A 17,199-nucleotide genomic window follows, 5' to 3' on the forward strand; every position below is an offset into this window, starting at 1 on the left:
GGTAAGCCATTCCAAAGAACTGGTCCTGCTATAAGAAAAAAACAACAACAGGCCTGACACAGTCCTGAGAAGGCATCTCCAGGAAAAGGCTGCCCAGCACTTTGAACCAGCTGGCCCAGGAGCAAAAATAGTCAACCAGTACAGTTGACAGAGTTATATGTTCTGACCCCCACCCCCAGCACAAGCCTTCCTGTTGCATTTTGTATAAATGGGAGTTCCTAATATGTCTTCAAAGAAGTGCCATGTTCAGCATGTAATCCTAATGAGCTTCAAACCTGTATCTCCGGGCAGGAAGCTCTCTTGGAAACCTTTGTTGTGGTTCCTGAAGTATGGTTATTTGACTGGGATAACTTTAGATTGAAAGATTTCTTCATCAGTGGCTACCATTTTCATCAGTGGCTACCATTTTTAATGTCCACTTTATGTCTTTTATCCTACATATACAGAATTGCTGGAAGTTAATGTTGTTTATCACATTAGAACAGGCATGCACAAGTCATGAGCCACTAAACAGGGGGAGAAAAACCCATCATTAGTATCTCACAGGCTACAAATATTGCACCACCACCTCCTCTCCACTGTTGTTGTAGTTCCAGCAGGACAGAAAAAATATTTTTTGTCAAACCTAGCAGGTTACCAGCAGTGGTGGGATTCTAATAATTTAACAACTGATCCCCCCCCCCCGCCCTGCACACACACACCCGGCAGCTTACTTACCTACTGTGGAGGAACTTCTTGTGGGGGTGGAGGGGGGCAACAGGGCCTTGCCAGCACTGCTCTGAAAAAACCCTTACTCTCCTGGGAGAGGGGGTGGTGGGGCCTTTAGTGCCTGGTGTCTCTGGGGCTCTCAAAGCCTCTTTTAGCAACTGGTTTGCCAAACTCAGCAAAAAATCAGGTACCAACTGAATCCCACCACTGGTTACCAGACATGACTGACAGGTTGTGTTTGGCTGAAGTGTTGGTGTACAGGCCATCTAAACCCATAGAAGTCACAATGGGGCTTTCAGTGAGATTATTGGGCTGTCATTTCTTCTAGAAGTTTTTTTGGTATCCTATACCAATGGGGTGAGGCTGGAGTCCACATTGACAGACACTATGACATTGTCAGTGGTCAAGGAATCTTGCTGTGGCTAAAACCAACTGAAACTGCTGAGACATCTTCAAATAATACCCCATGTTCAACACATGTAGCTTGATTTGTAGATTCCTAATGACAGGTATCACTTTTCTAGTCAGAGGTGGGATTGGTTCCCACCTTTGTATGAGAGCTCTACAGAAAGTCACATGCTTCAATGGGGTTCAAGGACAATTATTTATAGAAAGTGTTGTTGAAGAGCTGTTTCCTGTGACCACTCTTGTTAAAGTCCACCACAGCTTCTCCTTACGTGGCCTTTTTTTCTGTAATATCAGAATGGTTTCCAAGGCTGCTGATGATATCACATTGTATCTGATTTAAGATTATAAAGTAATATAACAATGTATCTTAAGCAATATTAACCCATGGCACTGTCCTCACAGATGATAGAAGAAGAACACAGAGGCATGGTAGTGGTAGCTAGAGAAACAAGGTCTAGACTTAATAACAACAGCCCATCCTCCATGGCTACCACTGCAGTCAAGCTACAGGAAAACACTTGAGCATTGAGGAAGGGACCATCCACATAAGACACAAACATACAACTGCCAGGACATCACATCTAGCAGCCACTTCCAGGGGAAGGCTATTTCCTATGTAGACTTGACAGGCAGTTGGTTAAATTCAAAGGTACCAACCCCATGGAACCATCACTTGGGAGACTGCACAAAGATAGGCGAATCCCATTCTGCACTCACTCCTGTTTTGGAATTTTGAAAGCTTTGCTGCCACCTAGTGAGAGAACATGCTATAGATACAAGGTTCAAGTATGAGTTAGGGCTAAACTCTTGTTAGAGCAGTGACACTCACTAAGTGACTCCAGAACGAGAGAAATTGGAAACCTCCTTGAGGGGTAGGCCCTGCTGACAGGAATGTTTGCAAATGTGGCTCTTTTGACATTGGCCTTTTCCACAGGTGTCTGCTTTCAGAGTAACTTCCTGTTGGGTTTTTAATTTATGCACACATGCTGCCCTGCTCAGCACCAACCTTGCTTTCAGTTCTGGGAAGGCAAAGGGAATCCTGAAGTGTAAAGTTTTCCACAGGTTGTTTTCAGTTCACCCTCCCTGCCTTCCCCTCACCCACACCATAGTTGTTCCTCCCACTTGATTACCGACTCCTCCTCCCCACCCCACCCCCCACAATTTCATTGCCACGCCACTCCCATTTTGACATGTTTGGAACTTTGGGGGGCAGATTCCCCTGGTATTTTTTATTTGTTTGTTTAGCTGCACCAATCTAGCAATAGAATGCTGAACGCTGAGTGAAATCAACAAGTCTTGATTCATGGTGCAAGTATGCCCTGACCCTGCCAGAAACCAGCCAGTACTGCTCTCCCTTTGATTCTGCCTAACTGGGGTGGGGTGGGGGCTTTTTGGCCACACAGGCATCTTAGTAGCACTTTCTCCAGAAAGGGCACTCTGGGAAGGGGGCTGACAAGACTCAGATCTGCTTTCCTCCCACCAATAGTTGAGGGGGCTCCATCCCAATGGGTCAGTTGCAGGCTGACCTCCATTTTAGGAGCCTTGTTTTGCTGCCTCACTTTGTGAGATCTCCCCCGCCCCCCCATTCAATCATTCATTCATTCATTCATTCATTCATTCATTCATTCATTCATTCATTCATTCAATCTATCTATCTATCTATCTATCTATCTATCTATCTATCTATCTATCTATCTATCTATCTATCTATCTATCTATCTATCTATCTATCTATCTATCTATCTATCTATCTTTGTGATTAAATTTGCCATTCAATGGAAAAAATACAAAAATGGAGGTGGCATGCCATTAAAGAAGAAGGCAAATGTACATGTCCCAAAATCCTGCCATTGTGCTGCTTAAATGGACTTATTGCGGCAAAACAAAAATAAGGGGGGCAGGACACTCTTCAGCACTTCACAACAATGCTCCTATCCCAAGAAAAAATACTAGCTTTTACTTGGATCAATGGAGAAGGTGGAGGAACCAGAGGTTACATTTGTTGTTAAAAACAAAAGTGATCGCTCTGCCACTGCCAATTGTTGCTAGACAATGAAATGGGGAATGCCAGGCATCAAAGCATTTTGGGCACTTTTCTCTCACTTTTTTCTGGTGCTGCTTGTGTATGTGTGTGTGTGTGTGTGTGTGTGAGAGAGAGAGAGAGAGAGAGAGAGAGAGAGAGAAACCTATTGATACTGTCCCCCTGTGAAAAGGTTACCCAAAGCCTTACCAGTAATGCACCGAAACCAGGGTTCTTTATCCAGATACTCTAAACAGCTGAGATTTAAAAATTGTATTAAAAGGAAAGGAAAATAAATAAAATCAGTTCTCTCTCAGCTCTAGACAGTTTCAAGTATTAAGAAAAATATAATACAAGGTCCAAGGTAGAAAAATAACCACAAGAAAATCTAAGAAGAATTCTTTATGAATTAATCTCTTTAGAATGACTCTCCCAAAAATGGTGTCAGGAGTTTTATAGAATTAGCTCATTTAGAACATTTGATCAGTAACCAATTGGGTGCCGAATAGAGTAAGACCGATCTGTCCAGTTTAGAATGTGGCCTTGTAAAAGCCAGTTCTGTTATCTAAAGAATAACACTACTCAGACTAAACACAAACACAGTTTGCTACTGAAGTGAGGGCAAATGGTTGCATTGTAAATGACCTAGCAATGCATTGTAAATGACCCTCATGAAAGATAATGACCTCTAAGTAAATTTAAAGGAATATATACACTTTCTTCACACTCCCACCCCAATATTGGTCTGGAGAAAGCACATATGACTTTGAAACTGGTCACTTCCTGAAGAAGCTCCTAACATAGATGGCTAGCTTACACCATTGGGCAGATCTCTCCTTCCTACAACTGATGAATTGAGTCCTGTTTACAAATAAGATCAGCATTTTATCACTAATCTAGTGCCATTAAACAAAAATAAAATTTAAAAAATACAGGGAGAAAAAAATTGTACAGGGACCTATCAAAACGGAAGTTGCATAGCAATGGAAAAGGTGGTTGAATGGGGAAAATGGTGGATTGGAACTGCTGATCCCTGACATTGAGGCCTGGGGAAACAAATGGAGGCTAGAAGGCAATGAATGGGGAATGCAAGTGTGCATGAGGCTGTATTTTGCTGCGAGGATTCAAATTCCCATCATTGTGCAGCTGTGATAGAGCCTTTGCACGAAAACAAAACAAAGGGAACACACACACACACCACCATGTCACAAGTGACATCCCATACCAGGGCAAGCAAAAGCCAGTTTTTTACTAGATGTGCAAAATAAATACCCTGCAGTATAGGAAACAAACAAACAAAAAACACAGGGAAACAAGCACATAGTAAGAAAAGCAAAACCACACTTCAAATTAAAGATAGTAAATTGACTGCTTCTAAAGTGCACAATAATTGGTTCATGTATAATGGGCCTTTGGGTCATTTGCTGGGGGTTTATTCTCCTTGTTTATGCTTGTTAAATTCTACAATGTTCCTTGGAAATTCTGGTGACAATTGTATGGAAAAGGGGAGGAGTGCCCGAAATTTAGTGGAAGCTGGACAAGCCAGTCAGATTTAAGCATGTGAAAAACAGCAGTCTGGCACATGCACAGCTTGGTTTGTTCAGTGATAAAAGGCTGATCTCTATGACAAACTCTGGCTATCAACTTCTGGCTATATATGCAATATTTTCATATTTTTCTGATAACCAAGTTGTCTTAGACATGGTACCAGATGTTAACAATGATTCACATTTCAATCCTAACTTGAGATTCACCCTTCTCAACTCACTGACTTCAAAGGACTCAGAAGGGTGTAACTGTTTATGATTGCATTGTCAGTCTACTGGAGAGAGCCTACCATCTTTACATATGTAAAGATATTCTTTCCTTGTTCACCACTTTTGGTATTTCTAGATAACTGATACATCATATATGGAATATGCATTTTGGGTTGGATCCAGCAGTTTATGGGCACAAGGACTGAGGATCTTTCCTATATTCCCCTACTTCCACCAATCATTTACAACTCCAGGAAAATTGATTCCTGCAGTTGCTCCCTAGCCCCCCTTCTTCTGCTGTCAGGTGGATTCCTCATGGGCCAAAAACAGCAGTGTGAAAACGGTGTAAAAAGGTGATTCCGGGGATCATGAGACTTGCATAGATTAATATCCACCAGCATTGGAGGGCTGTTCTGAAGAGGTAGAAAGATTCTAAATGGCTCTTCCACCTCCACAGCTTTACTAAAGCGGATTCCGCATGGGCCAAAAATAGTGGTGTGAAAATGGTGTAAAATGCTTTAAAACGGTGTAAAAGGATCCTTACTGCCTCTGAAAGGAACTTAGCTGTTGCTCTTATCCTCTAGGACAGGGGTAGGGAACCTGCGGCTCTCCAGATGTTCAGGAACTACAATTCCCATCAGCCCCTACCAGCATGGCCAATTGGCCATGCTGACAGAGGCTGATGGGAATTGTAGTTCCTGAACATCTGGAGAGCCGCAGGTTCCCTACCCCTGCTCTAGGAGGATCTCAGTATTGAAGGTTGTTGACTCTCCCACCTAAATAGCAATTCCATTATTCTCAACTGACGTACTCTAAAGTAGAATTTACAAAATAGCAAGATGTGTGTGTCATCACCTCTGTGTCATCACACGGACAGATTCTTGAAGAATACAGGATGCCCACAAATCTACCATGGAGTGCCTCAAAGGCAAACACATTGAATCTGGCCTTAGTGTCTGGGTGAGAAATAGCTATACTCAGAAGGAATGGAATGTTGAGAGCATCTGATTGCCCATTTAAACAAACGTTAAGTAGGGTAAAAAATCAGCTTGTTCAAACCTGTGAAGGAATCCTGGGAGAGTTTTTTGAGGGTGGGATTCCCAATTTCTTGTGATGCATTGTGGGCTCTGAGCTCTAAATAAAGAAAAATCAGAAGTCAAACCCACTTTTTAATGTCCCACAAACCTGATCTTTTTTCCTGAAATCATCTTCACAGAGTGTAAAAGTGAGTGAGAGAGAGAGAGAGAGAGAGAGATGTTTGTCAATACTTGGATAAACAGGTTTAAAGACAATGAGCCTGTAATTACATCCCAGTTGTTCAAATTCCCAGATGACACACCAGTCTGGAAGAATGGAAGTCGCATGGCAGCATTCTTAGCAGACAGTTCAAAGCCTTTTTTTTTTGCCAAACATTGCCAATGGTTTTATCATCAGACAAGATGATTAAACCATTTATTTTTCCTTTAATTTCTGCCTATGCTTATTACCAAAATAAAAGGACTTAATACTATAGGTCATGAACTAACTTGTGACCTGGAAGATATTCATAAGCGACATCCAAAAGGATTTGACTGACTCCTTCCGTTTACTGTGTTTTCTAGCACGTATCTGGTTGGCCTCTTATTGTACCAGCATTTTACCAGAACTGATCAATAAAAAGATTTTTGCTAGCATCTCTGGCTCTGTGTGCACCCACCTTCAGACTGGTGGTCAGTAGCCACATGAGACAAAGCGTTTGTTGCTGTTGTTCTTTATAATACCTGACTCATGGAATTCCTTCTTTTGAATTTTTGGTGTCATGTGAAGGTTTTTATTTTCCCAGATCCCAGATTTATTTTCCCAGATCTAATGCCTTTTTACTAGTGTTCTTCGGTATGTGCCTATGCCCGAAACATTATGGTGTTGACTCTTTTTAACTATGGCATTAAAGCTATTCTATTTTATAATATATGTAAACTACTCAAGAATTTGGGTTAGGAGTAAGAGATATCTTAAATAAAGACCCATCTTTTAAAAAAGGCAAAACCATGAGCCTGCTTCCAAACACCATTTTAGAACATTAATGGCACAGACTACTTGAATTCTCCTGACATTCCCCAATTATGTCATCTTCACATACACTATTTTAATAGTTGATATACCAGTAAATGCTGTTGACAGTTGATCTGCAAGGGTGAATTCCCAAGATTTTTCAAACTTTCTCCATTCAGGAAATATTTTTCATTTAGACAAGTCAGTTAAGGAATTACTAAAGACGTACTGTAGAATCCTGCATATTGCATTACCGAGAATTCTGTGGCAAGAGCCAAGATACACATGGAGGGCAATATTGGGCCATCTCCTATTGTGAACTCAGGCACACTAGAACATGCACAACATCATGAAATGACTGTACTTGTAACACATAATGTTAATGAGCATTGATAACAGTTTAGCAATTCAAAAGATTTCACGTTTGAAGTCTGCTAACTAATCAAGAAACATCTATGGTGTGTAAACATCAGAATCAGAATTAAAATGTCATAAAGATGTGAATTTAAAATTCATTAAAATCTTAAGAAATTGGACACATTTCTAGTACCGGTATATATCACAATTCATTCCTGGTTTATGTATCCTTTTGCCAAAGAGGATGGAATGTTAAAGAACTCAGAACTGAGCTCTCAGGCATCCCTAGTTCCATCTATCAGATTGAACCTCAAGAGAACATACTCCTACAAATGGCAGTTTATTCCTCCGTTGCAATATTAGTAGAAGGCAAGATGCTGGCAACAGCCCAGGTTTGCAATCAGTGGGACACAGGTGGGAGGTTTAGTGTCTGAATGTAGTAGCAGATCTTTTTATCTCGTATTTCCATTGAAGGGTTTGAGAACTGCACATTGCATCAGCATACTCCCCTTGGATTGTTAACATTTCTCTTATCTATGCCCCTTTCATTCCCATATCATCATGTGGATATTGTAGAGCTTGAAAATGTGCAGAAAAGAACAACCAAAAGGATCAGTTGCCCTATGACATTTGTCCTATGAGATTTTTATTCCTTATTTTTCTCTACCCTAAGTAGTTCTCAAAGCAGCTTACAATCACATTCCCTTCCCTACAACTGGCACTTTGCAAGTTAACCAGGGCTGTCAGAGTTCTCAGAGAACTCTGACAAGCACAAGGTCACCCAGCCGGTTGCACTAGAAGGAGTGAGGAATCAAACATGGTTTTCCAGATTAGGGTCTGCTGCTCTTAACCACTGTACCATGCCAATCAAAAAGTGCTGTTGGGCTTAGAAAAAAAGGCTAGTAAGGTTTATGCACAACATGGAGAAAGTGGAGAGGGAAAAGCTCTTCTTCTTCTCCCATAAGACTAGAATCCAGGGTCATCCACTGAAACCGAAGGGTAAGAGGTTCAGAACAGACCAAAAGAATTTTTCTTCACAAAGGATATAGTTTATTTCTAGAACTCGCTGTGTTACCTGTGGTCATGGCTGACAACTTGGAAAGCCTTAAAAAGAACAGACAAATTCATGGATGACTTGGCTACAAACTGCCACTAATCATGATGGATATCTACTCCCTTCAGTACTAGAGGTCCTCTCTCTCTCTTAAATCAGCTGCTTGGGAGCACAGACAGGAAAATACTGTTGAGTCTTCCTGTTTGTGAGCTTCCTAGAGGCTGGCAACCATGCAAACAGTACGTTGGACTTGAGGGACCTTTGGTCTGATCCAGCATGGCTCTTAAGTTCCTAAGGTTTTTTTCCCTCACACTGTGATATAAGGACCCAGTTTCCCTCCTCTCTCATGTCTAACCCAAATCATAGCCAAAAACTTCATCATACTATAACAAGTGCCTTTAAATTTTTACTACCTCCTTCAGAAGCCACAATTTGGGAAGACAATACAGGGCTCAACAAAATTCTTGCAAACATAAATATAACTATCCTACTTTCAATTACATTAGTAAAGATAACAAAGGAAAGAATGTGACAGCTATAAGAACTATGGATATATTGCATTTTTGTGATTGCACTTTGTTAGAAATTTTATATTGGATGCAGAATACAGAATAACTCAGCCTTTTTTTAAAAAATGTAGCTCTTTCATCTAGGACCAGATGGAGGCACTAAGAAACAGGGTAAAAAGGCAAGTTAATCACATAGCATTTCTGTAGATGACAAACTTCTTTATGAAATTCTGAATCAGAATGCTTTACAGGCCAAATCTTTGGGGGAAGTTGAATGGGCCAATGGAGCTGACATAGGGATGCACTGAGGCATTTGCCCCCTCTGAAAGTGGCGCAGCGGAGCTGTCCCTGGTTGCTCTGGATTGGGCTGCAAGAACTCCATTTCTCCAATTATCCAGTCCCTGCCTGCCCCAAACCCCTACAGCTATTAAGATCAGATTGATACTTTAGAAGCTCTTTGTCAGCAGGTACGGAGAACACTAACCAAATTTTTCCAGGATTCCATACCATTTGTAATCCTCACACATATGTTCCCATTATATAAAACATGGTTTCTCCAGGAAGCAAGGACATCAGAAGTCAGCAAAATAGGTCAGGTTTGTGCAGCAAGTCTCTTCAGAAGTGATAATGGTTTCAAGCCACCATACAAATGACAGTAGAGCTAAGGATTACAACAGAACGTTAAATCATATACAGGCTGCAAAGATATGTATAAAGGTGTCTTATATTTGCACAGCTGTTTAATTTGAATTGATTATAAGATGGAAAAATATGCAGAACCCAAGTCAAATGAAACCTGCCTCATTTGGTTTTTTGGGACAATTTATCTTCTCAGATTTTTGTTCTGCTTACAGTACTTCAAAATGTTTTAGGTGGGCAGGGTGGGTGATTGTACAAGGAAGGTCTGGATACTCATATAGAAACAGATGTTTCAGTGCCATTTTCCCCATCTAGCATTGCTTTGCTGTGGGCTCATCTAGTCTAAACCTGTTTAACTCTTCAGCTAATGAAATATTTAACACTGCATGAGCTTAGCAACAACATTCAACACAGCACCATTACATTAACTACACATAAGTTTACAGATAATAGGAACATAACTTTCAAAGTCTCTTTATTATATTTAACAGATTAATTTTAAATAAGTATTTACAGAAATGGCTTTAAATATAAAAACTCAATAAAATGCAAGCCAATTTATTTAAATCTGTATAAAGTGAATTTATAAGATTGATAGGTTCTACTTTTGATTTCCTAAAACGATATAAAAATAAAACTCTCAATAGCAGTTTTGATTTAAAGTCTGTAAGTACTGGATTTTCACATCTCTCTACTCAAATGATCCTGAAACACATCCTTCATTGCCACATTTAGCACCATTAACTATTTACACAGGAAAAACTATCTGAGGATGAAACAATTATATTTCAAAATTACATACCTTGGGTTTTAAGGCTTCAAATTGGAGGCCAGACCTGTTTTTTATTACTCTGTAGCTGACAAGGAAGAGACAATACTTACAGTGGCAAGAGTCTGCATTTTCAGTATAACCATTTTTGTATCCTATGCACATTTACATGGAGCTGTGAGACTCATTCTCAAGTAAGTGGGCCTAAGTCCAACTCTCAATATGGCTCAGTGAAGTTCTACAGCAGTGCACTCCAGCAAGAATACCCTTTCAGAAAAACCATGATCTAAAATCAAAGATTCTGTCAAAAGGAAGCTACATCCCCATCAAAGCAGGCACACACTGGGATGGATCCCCTGGACTATTTGGGCAGACCAAAGAATTACTGTTTATAGTGCTTGGATTTTTTCACCTTCCCTCTTCCTGCTGCAACTAAAAATACCCCCTTTATCCTCTCCAGTGCATCCAAGCCATTTGTTTCTTCCCTGTAATCAAAAACCCATGTTTGATCTGTTTGCATTGTTTTTGAAAACAATGTATTGCAACAGTCAAAACTGAACAGCAATATCTCTACTGGCACTATGGAGTTGAAAAAAAGCTGAATGAGCTATTTCTACGAGCAAAAGCAAAAAATGCATGATTCCTATTACAATGTAGGGAAACAAGAGACAGGGAATACATAAAAATAAGAAGGTTCCAATTTAGGTTCCAATGTGATGTTTCTGTTAAGAGTAACTAAAGAGTTGAGCTCTGTCTAGTGCCTGTTTATCTTTTGAGTTACAAAATACTGAAGTAACAGGTACAAGCCCTGCTCAGTGCTGAAGAACAGAGCTACAGATGATACTGAACCAAAAGTTATATGTTATGCTCTTTAGAAATGCTTACTTGTGCCTTTTAAATAATGGGATAATCCAAATACTGCTACTAATCCAAACCTGTTTCCAACGTTTAGTTCTCTAACAGTATAGTTTGAAAGATACCAAATTAATGCACTGAGGATAAATGTCCATATTATATTTGAAAATAATATTACTATATAATTTAACACTGATTTTGGGTAAACAGCTGTTGTTACAAATCTTGAGCAGCTAACACTTGTATTTTCCATGAAGTTGGGCACAACTGAGTACTAAAGCAGATTGATTTCAGTTGTTTATGCTTCCTATAGTGCCTAGGTATTTTCAAGTATATGAGTAATAATAAAACAACATGTAGAACTGCTGCAGACTTTCAGTAAGCCATGCTTAAGAGTGGAACACTGTGCAATATCCTGCCAGATATTTGCTGACTATGAAGGGGTTTTTTGGCTTCATACTATACTGTTATTTACTGTCACGGCAGCCTAACTCAGACTGCTTTCATAGCAGACCAACATGCTGCAATTTACAAACTGACTACAGAGTATCTATGGGCAATAAAAGGACAATATGAAAGTTTTACATGTAGTTTGAAACAATACCTATACAATCAAATATGTAACAAATTACATAAATTTTAGCCTTTTTGACATACCTATGTAAAGCGTTAGAAAACATTAGATTCAAGATTGGAAAATTAAATTTATTTCAGACACAGGAATAATAATAAAATTTCAATTTTCTATTGTGTGTGAGTTCAAAGAAAATTAGAAAATACCATTATTTACAAACTTTAAATCAAAACTTCATAGCTGGGCTTCAAACCCAATAAATACACTTTCAAAATATTTTCCCTTTTAAAAAGTGCAAAACTCTACTTATATATGGCAAAGGGGGCATCTCTGGACTGGTTCCAGCCAAAAACAGACACTCTGTTTTACAAAGGAATAGTGATGCACTTGATATTACCCAACATAGTTTATTTCAATATCACACCCAGTTAAACACACATTTGTTGGCAGAGTACTAGAATGAAGTACTAATAATTCCTGTTCCCCAGTTTTAGATCTTTGTAGGCAGCTGCCATTTTATTAGAAAAAGTGATCTTCTGCAAGATGTTCATGAGTATCATTAAATGTGTTAGGTTTTTTTTAGAGTTTATTAAGGTGCTAAAAAACATCAAGCTTTCTGTAACACATTTCCTGGAGCGTTTGCATTATTCGCTGTCTGTGCTCTAATGTCAAGCAATACCCAATAGCATCTTCAGTTTCTTGAATTCGTTTATGGAATCTGCAACCATCACGTGCAATTTCTTCCCAGGGTCCTTTGCGATCTTCTTCATTGCTCACATAATACTCAGTAACTTCTTCTAAGAAAGTCACCTATAACAGATTAAAATTAAATCTAATTATGCAAATATTTTGTACAGCATCTTTTATATAATGCATCATTTTAAAAGAATAGAACACACAGACCTGCATATATTTATCAAACCTACTTGATGACAGAACATAATAGACTATTGTAGAATGCATGTTCAATGGCTGGCATGACTTAAAAGAGCTTTAAATAAACAATATTGCTACTGGGACCCTGAGTTGAGTTGACAGGGAGATGAAAAATACTTCAAATAAATAACTATACATGAAACTTTAAAACACTTAGTACATGCACGGCAGCCAAGTTAAATGATCTTGATATGTATGTGAGAAGCATCTGCACTCCATATAAACACTAAAACATGTCAAAGCTCTTCTTTCTCTTATTAGACCAGAACTGCTCAAGACACTACTCCTACAATATTATTTCTACTGGGAGCCTAAAAAGACAAGTCATAAAGAGCCATTCTCTCATCCTGCCACTTCTTCCAGAACCAACATTAATTACTGGTATCCCAAATAAAGTAACAAGCAGGGCAGATAACTATCCCTGGATTCAATCTTCCACTGTGTTAATCACAAACTCATTCTTGAGAATGTCAGAGTAATCTGAGGACATGAGAACAATCTGGGGTGTTGTGTGGCTTCCGGGCTGTATGGCCATGTTCTAGTAGCATTTTCTATGAAGATGCCAGCCAGACGCAGGCGAAACATCAGGAGAAAATGCTACCAGAATACACCCCAGAAATCACACAACACCCCAGTGATTCTGGCTGTGAAAGCCTTTGACAATACAATGAAAATAATTTATTACGTGCTTTAATTTCCATGTACACAGAGGGAGTGTAAAGCCCATGGTCATCTTCTGATAAATGACACATACTTAATAATACAAGCTGGCAAATTGAAAGCTATTTTACAGCTAGAAATTCTGAGTTTCACAGAGAACTAGGCTTATCTACACTGTTTTCCTAAGGCAGGTTCCTTCAAGAAGAAAACAAATACTCCTACATATTAAAAGTATGCACAACTACTCATATAACGCATTTTAATTAAAGCACATTAAGACCCATTCATTGTTTGTGTTGTCCCTTAAATGGAAATGTATAACTACCTCCAACTAAAGGTAAGAAAAAAGCATTCCACATAGTTACATCAGCTTCTCCCTCTGTGCTTCTTCCCTTTCATACCTTTTACATCATTGTAATGTACTCTCTGGGGCACCATTACCTGGTCATGTAATATGATGCTATATATTGCATACAGGTCCTTGTTCATTTACGGTGCCACCAGAAAGATGTGCACTAGGGGTTTGAAAGTTGTTTTGACAGAAGTCACTGCAAGTGATTTACAGGGCAGGTTAAGCTAAAATGTATAATTTTATAGCTCTAGAGAATTCAGAAACCCCATGTCTGAAAATTGGCCAGACAACAACCCATGAAAATCTAGACACTATGCATTGCTATGCATATGATCAATGAATCACAATGACTAGTCCTTAACCTCAAGAGAACAAAATTGAGAACTGCAAAAATATTCCAGATTTTATTCCCAATTTAAACAAAGGGATAAATCCTTAAACTGAGAAAACACACACAAAAATGCAATATCAGGTTGCAGTTCAGAATTTGGTCACATAGTATTCTTTAAGTTAGACATCTCTCAGAAGTTTGAAATCCCTGCACAATAAATCCACATTCTATAAGTATATCAATGTTTGCTTGTATATGACAACTATTTTTGGGGGAAAATGTTATGCCTGCTCTCCAGAGAACCTGTGTGAGAGAACATTACAATACAGTTCCCCTCAAAACAGAGGAAACAACTGAATTATTATTAGTACAACCCCAATAATGACAGGAAATTGCCCCAAATACTTGCGAGCCATAGGGGACCGTGTTTTGAATCACCAGTAGTCCAAAGCGTGGTCAGGGTTTAAATGGACCAGGTTCTTGCAAAACTTCCAGCATAAGATTTCATGAGTGAGATAGGGCAGGGGAGGGATAAGCCCAGTAGATGAACTGCAAGTGTCCTTGCAGAACATGTTACACAATTTCCACTACTTAGATGAAAAGATGTTCCCTGGTGCTCCTGAGAGCCAAGCATTTCATGCTTAATGAACAGAATATGCCAAAATGATGGGACATGCTAAAAGGCAAGACAAGTTCTGAAGAGCAATCTTACAAAGAACAACAGTGAAATGGTAGATCAGCAATAGAGTAGAAGAGATTGGATTTTTGGGAACAAGCCTTCAGCTCTCTTGCATGATTAGCTTGGTATCATACTAACAAAAAGTTTCACTATATGTTCCAAAAAATAACAATGTGGCATGTTTTGCAACCAGCCTATATAACTGCTTCAAACATGACTTCTCACTGCATGTTGTAAACAGAGGAGACACATTCCCACATTATGCTTTACATGTTTCTTCCCTGATATTAATAATCAATGTCAGAAAATATGTAAAACAACATCCATGCAAGTTATCCTGCCCCTACAATCATCATCTTGAGCTCAATTCAGTTACATAATCATAAACTCACCATTTGTACCTTATTTTTTCAATAAGCTGTAAAGAAAGATTACACTAGGAGTTCACATGTTTCAGGCTTACTGCATAGCTAAACAATTTAAATTTTCAGTTGTGCCTCATCTCTGCAATCTTATCAGAGTCATGCTAACGTCTGTTCACGTTTGCTGGATGCTGACCTGGGGGCCATTAGCCCATGAACACACATATACATACAGAAGACCCCTATTTGAAAAATATCTCATAGACAATGAAATGCAAACAAGTACCTTACATACCTTTTTCTTCTTCTTGCACTTTTCTCTAGAAAGGATGCCATGCTTCACAATTTCCTTAATCTCAGGCTCATGGTTATCAAGCACATGCACTTGATGACTAAGGTAGACACTATGGTGAGAGAGGTCAAGGCACATTCCTGTCGGTTCTTTTAAAACGTGCTTGCTTTTCTTCTCTGCAGTCTGAAATTGTGCCTTGAAGTTGAAAGGATTATAAGGGTCCTCTAAATTACAGAAAGAGTTCCACAACTTCAGGTTTTCAGGTTCATCTAGGCAGCCAGACTCCCAGTCATCTTCTTCCCCTGAACTTTCCGTCCAAGAGGAAGAATCCTCCACATCTTCTGTCTTATTTGGCTCAGCAGGAGGTTCTTTTTTGGCTTCATACCCAGCAGTTTGAATAACAGCTGTGAAGTTCTGAGGATTGTAGGGATCTAAACTACCAAAGGAGTCCCACAAAAGCACACTCTCCTCCTCCTGGCTGGCCGTATCAGATTCCGAAAGGGAACCTTCACTGTCAAACCCATCATCGTCCTCCTTGTCCCCATCCCAATCGTCCTCCCCCTCGCTTTCCTCCCCGCTGCAGGCGCCCCCCAGGATGTAGTCGATCAGCTTGTTAGCGCATGCCGGCCTGTCCTCCACTGGCAGCAAGTCTGGCTCGAAATCAGAGTCCTCCCCAAAGCTGGATCTGGCCTCGACTCCCGCCTCCTCGCAGGGACCCCCTGCAGCGGGAGACCCACGCGTGTTTCCCGGATCCGGCTGGCAACAGCCCACCGACACCCCCTCGTGTTCTTTCTGCAGCCGGGTCTCCCTTTGCTGCTCTTCCTCCAAGCTATGATACCCATAATCCGGGTCGGGAAGATCCAGGCCGGCCTGGCTGCCCTGCAGGTGCACCTGCCGCAAAATGTCGTGCAGCTTAGAGCGAACATGCTGGTGGTCGGACAGCTCCTGCCAAGAGGCATTCAAGGACAGCCCAGGCAACTGGGTCCCGTCGACGCCACCGAAAACGAAGGAGGAGGAGGAGAGCAAGCCGAAGCGGGGCTGGAGAACAAGCGGCGCCAGCCCGGCAGCTCCCCACGCGGGCAAGGCAGGCTGCGGGTCGACCGCGTGGGCCTCGGCCTTCAGCAGAAAGTCAGGGCTGGACGGCCCCGGCAGGAACCGCTGCACCAGCTGAGAGAAGAGCCGCGCCCACGAAAACGGGGCGTCAGGCGGGGGCTGCGGCAAAGAGGGCGGGCGAGAGCCGAGGCGAGAGCTCGCCGGCCCCCGCTGCCCGCTCGGCTCCATGGCGGGCTGGATCTCACCTCCGCCGATTCTTCTCGCCTGTGAGGTTTCTGGGCTTCCTCAGGCTGCGGTGAGCTCCTCCCAGGTTAGGCGACGCCATAGTCCGGCGAAGCGGTCGCCTCACCTCCCACAGGCAGCTGAGTCAATAAGGAAGGAACAAAATGGTGGCGGGCCCACTGCTCGACGGTTGAGCCGCGGGGCGGGAGACCCCGTGCACAGCTCGTGAGCGCGCGCGGTTTCGTTGACAGGGAAGGAAGGCTGCGCTTTGCCTTCTTCCAAATAGGGAAAGGAGGACCCGGCCGCGCGCTTAGTAACATCCGGGCAATGCAACCCGCAGTCGGCGGCTTCTGATTGGTTCCCTGGTGAAGGGCGGTCACGCCTGTGTGAGAGACCTTTGGTCAATGGGCGCCGCCTCAGTTGCTGGTTGCATCAGCCAGGTTGGCTTTTGAAAGGTTCAGATTAACTATTTTCTTGGAGGATCGTAGAAACACGGTTCCAGCACGTTTGGAGTGGAATAGTCCTTGAAACGGGCCAATACGAAGATAATATAATATAAATACATGAATACGCGGTGAGGAGTCCATAATGAAGGGGTTGGCGGGGGAGACAGAAACTTCCTTCCAAAGAA

At 41.1% G+C, this 17,199-nt stretch overlaps 1 protein-coding gene across 1 annotated transcript; it reads right to left on the reverse strand.

Moving 5' to 3' along the window:
- Positions 1 to 8,968: 8,968 nt before the first annotated feature.
- PPP1R15B (protein phosphatase 1 regulatory subunit 15B) lies at positions 8,969 to 16,872 on the reverse strand. Its single transcript, XM_048497668.1, has 2 exons — positions 15,297 to 16,872; positions 8,969 to 12,491 (listed from the first exon to the last, which is right to left on the reverse strand). Exons 1-2 carry the CDS (start codon positions 16,572 to 16,574, stop codon positions 12,279 to 12,281), a joined length of 1,491 nt encoding a protein of 496 aa, XP_048353625.1. The 5' UTR covers positions 16,575 to 16,872; the 3' UTR covers positions 8,969 to 12,278.
- Positions 16,873 to 17,199: the final 327 nt, after the last annotated feature.

The sequence above is a fragment of the Sphaerodactylus townsendi genome, linkage group LG05, assembly GCF_021028975.2.
Source record: "Sphaerodactylus townsendi isolate TG3544 linkage group LG05, MPM_Stown_v2.3, whole genome shotgun sequence".
NCBI lineage: Eukaryota > Metazoa > Chordata > Lepidosauria > Squamata > Sphaerodactylidae > Sphaerodactylus > Sphaerodactylus townsendi.

Bases quoted from the DNA above. Each gene is read 5' to 3' on its own strand.
- PPP1R15B (XM_048497668.1), bottom strand. From the start codon at position 16,574: ATGGAGCCGAGCGGGCAGCGGGGGCCGGCGAGCTCTCGCCTCGGCTCT. The intron at 12,492-15,296 runs GTATGTAAGGTA...AATCTGTTATAG, and splicing joins AGTGCAAGAAGAAGAAAAAG to GTGACTTTCTTAGAAGAAGT.